Genomic DNA, 3,332 nt, shown 5'->3' with positions numbered 1-3,332 from the left:
TGTGCTCTAGAGCCCGTGAGCCACAACTACTGAGTCTGAGTGCCACAACTCCTGAGGCCGCACACCTAGAGCTGGTGCTCCACAACAAGAGAAGCCACTGAAATGAGAAGCCTGTGCACTGCAATGAAGAGTAGCCCCCGTTCACTGCAACTAGAGAAAACCTGCACACAGCAATGAAGACCCAATGCAGCCAAAAACAAACAAACAAACAAACAAATAAATAAAGCCTTTGATTTCAACATGAGTCTTGTATTCTATTTATGAATTGAGCTATTTTCATATAAAGAATGATAATCCTTATTTTTTCATTCTTATCTCAAATCCAATTCAGGCGAATAGTCAATGGGAGCTGGTGGTTACGATTACTGTACCTAGGATGAGAGTTGTTAGGATAATGATAAGGATGGATGGGTTTATTAGTATGGGAAGGGTATAAACCAACATTTTCGGGGCATGGGTTAACCCAAGTTGAAAAGACTAAAACACCTCTGGTAGTATATTTACAAGTCCTTTAAATATTGTAAATCTCCCTTGCAAATTTAGCATATCTGATTTTTAAGCACTTTAAATGCCTAAAAAGACAAATTTACAGGCCTCACAAGCAAAATCTTCCTAAATAGTTAATAAGACTTATACATTTTAAAATTTGTTTTAACTATAGCCAGTTTGATGTCTTCTGTACTTTTTTTTTTTGGCTGTGCCACATGGCTTGTGGGATCTTAGTACCCTGACTAGGGATTGAACCTGCGTCCTGGCAGTGGAAGCACGGAGTCCTAACCACTGGACTGCCAGCAGATTTCCTATACTTTGTATAATAAAATAACTTTGGATATTTATTGGGAAAGAAACATCCAAAAATGTTAATTTGGTTGTCTCTGGATTACAAGTGATTTTAATTTTTCTACCTTATACTGTTCTGTATTTTCTTCATTTCTTACAATAAATACATATTATTTTTATAATCAGAAAAAGCAACAAAAGTTCCTAAAAGCAAGAATCAATGCATAGTATCACTTTAAAAACCAAAATATATTCTCTTACTGTATCCTCTTTTTTTGGCCTTTTTTTTTCCCCTGAGGAAATATCAAGACCTTAGAAAGCAATAAGAAATGGAGAGAGGGTCGGGGAGGGGGCACAGTGGTGGTGGTATTTGCAGGAGGAGAAATACCTGGCTGAGGTAATTACCTGATAAAGTAACTGGGGGTACTGGTAAATACCTGATTGTGAATATTGGCTTCAAGGTCAAGCAGGCAATTGATAGTATTTTTTTTTCATTTGTTAGCAGGACAGCAAGAATCACTTGATTAGTTTGTCAGCATAATGGCATCTGTAAACAGAACCAGTGAAATAATTAAAAAACTTAAAGCAGACAAACATCTCCTGGAGGAGATAAATGAAAGGCGTGAATCCAACTGCTTGGTGGAAAGAAGCAATCAAGTCAGCTTATTGAGAGTTCAAAAGAGGCATTTCAGTGGTGCCTACAAGTCCCTTACTCATGCCCAGATCAAAGAACCTGTTCCTGACAGTGGCAGGAGCTCCTGGGTCAAACTGAGTCTCCTTGTTCACAAGGAGAAAAGGCACTTTCCGCTAAAAAGTAAGATGTTGTGGTAGGATTCCTATCCAATCGACAAGAGGAATCCATAAGTAAACTTAGGAGTTATTTCTGGGGTTGAAAGAAGTTCATACATATTGCTCTGGGTTAGTTGAAAGACAATCTGTCTGAAGTTAAAAGCATCAGTAAACTACGCTAGTTGATGTGAGATCTACTACAGACCAGAGATTCTCATATTCTTGTGCTTACAGGATCCCAGAGTCCATCTCCAGGCTGGCTCATTAAATAGGCTCTAGTTTGGGCCCTGGAATCTGCATTCTCAGCAGGCTAAGGTGATTCTGATGCTGATGGCCTGAAAACCGTATTTTGAGAAAACTCCAGAGGCGGCCTCTATCATCAATTTCTGCTGCCTCTGCAAAGGTTTCATGTGGAAAATTGAGATAAAATGGAAATGATTTTGATGACAAATATCAAACAAAAAGTCCTGAGAAACAATAAAATGTGGAGGGAGTTTGGGGTAGGGGTGTGTGTGGTGGTGGTATTACCTTGCAGGGGGCGGAAGAGGAACGGGTAAATACCTTAGCTGTGAACACTTGTTTCTAAGTCAAGACAAGCAATTGATGGTATTTTTTTCCATTTATTTGGAAAAAAAAATAAGAGTATAATTATGTTAAATACAACCAACAAATGATTAAGTTAGATAAGAAACAAAAGAATTGCCATACTGGAAATTTAACTTCTTTGATGAGGGGGCTGTGACTTTACACTTGCTCCATACTTTTTTTTTTTTTTTTAATTTCTGGCTGCATTGAGTCTTCATTGCCGCGCGCGGGCTTTTCTCTAGTTGCAGCGAGTGCGGGCTGCTCTCCGTTGTGGTGCACAGGCTTCTCATTGCGGTGGCTTCTCTGGTTGCAGAGCACAGGCTCTAGGCACGCAGGCTTCAGTAGTTGTGGCTCACGGGCTCTAGAGTGCAGGCTCAGTAGTTGTGGTGCACGGGCTTAGTTGCTCCGTGGCATGTGGGATCTTCCCGGACCAGGGCTCAAACCCGTGTCCCCTGCACTGGCAGGCAGATGCTTAACCACTGCACCACCAGGGAAGTCCACTCCATACTCTTTGTACATGGGGTAGAGAGGGCGATGAGGCATAGCCTGGAAAACTGATGTTTTAAAGTTAGTCTGTAACAGCCATGTTTTTATTTTACTCAAAAAATAACTCTTTTACAAGGAGGAATGCCTTTAGTGTTCCTAATTCTAAGAGAATCTGCACAATTTCAGCCATAAAAAAGAATGAAATAATGCCATTTGCAGCAACATGAATGGACTAGAGATCATCATATCAAGTGAAGTAAGTCAGAAAGAGAAAGACAAATACCATATGATATCACTTATATGTGGAATCTAAAATATGACAGAAATGAATCTATCTACAAAACAGAAACAGACTCACAGGCATATTGAAGCTCTCTCTTTAATTTTCCAGTTGTAGATATGGAGGCCAAAAGAGGGATAGTCTTACTTAAACTTGCCTTAAAAACAGAAGACTTGGTGTCTTAGTTTGGGCTGCTATAACATATTACCATAGACTGCGTGGCTTAAACAACATTTATTTCTCACAGTCTGGAAGCTGAAAGTCTGAGATCAGGGTGCCAACATGATTGGGTTCTTGGAGTGCCCTCTTCCTGGTTTTCAGAGGGCTGTTTTCTTGCTGTGTCCTCACATGACAGAAACAGCTACTTTGGCCTCTTCCTATAATGGCACTAATACCATTCTGAGGACTCCAC

At 40.1% G+C, this 3,332-nt stretch overlaps 1 protein-coding gene across 1 annotated transcript; it reads left to right on the top strand.

Moving 5' to 3' along the window:
- The first annotated feature begins 1,320 nt into the window (after positions 1-1,320).
- On the top strand, positions 1,321-3,105 carry SPATA45 (spermatogenesis associated 45). Its single transcript, XM_060078467.1, has 2 exons — positions 1,321-1,594; positions 3,032-3,105. Exons 1-2 carry the CDS (start codon positions 1,321-1,323, stop codon positions 3,103-3,105), a joined length of 348 nt encoding a protein of 115 aa, XP_059934450.1.
- The last annotated feature ends 227 nt before the right edge of the window (positions 3,106-3,332 follow it).

The sequence above is a fragment of the Mesoplodon densirostris genome, chromosome 2 (assembly GCF_025265405.1).
Source record: "Mesoplodon densirostris isolate mMesDen1 chromosome 2, mMesDen1 primary haplotype, whole genome shotgun sequence".
Taxonomy (NCBI): Eukaryota; Metazoa; Chordata; class Mammalia; order Artiodactyla; family Ziphiidae; genus Mesoplodon; species Mesoplodon densirostris.
Note: the sequence above shows the minus strand (reverse complement) of the source record. Positions and strands in the feature narration are given on the sequence as shown.

Coding starts and splice junctions, on each gene's coding strand:
- SPATA45 (XM_060078467.1), top strand. CDS start 1,321: ATGGCATCTGTAAACAGAACCAGTGAAATAATTAAAAAACTTAAAGCA. Junction 1,595..3,031: donor AAGGCACTTTCCGCTAAAAA/GTAAGATGTTGT, acceptor TTAATTTTCCAG/TTGTAGATATGGAGGCCAAA.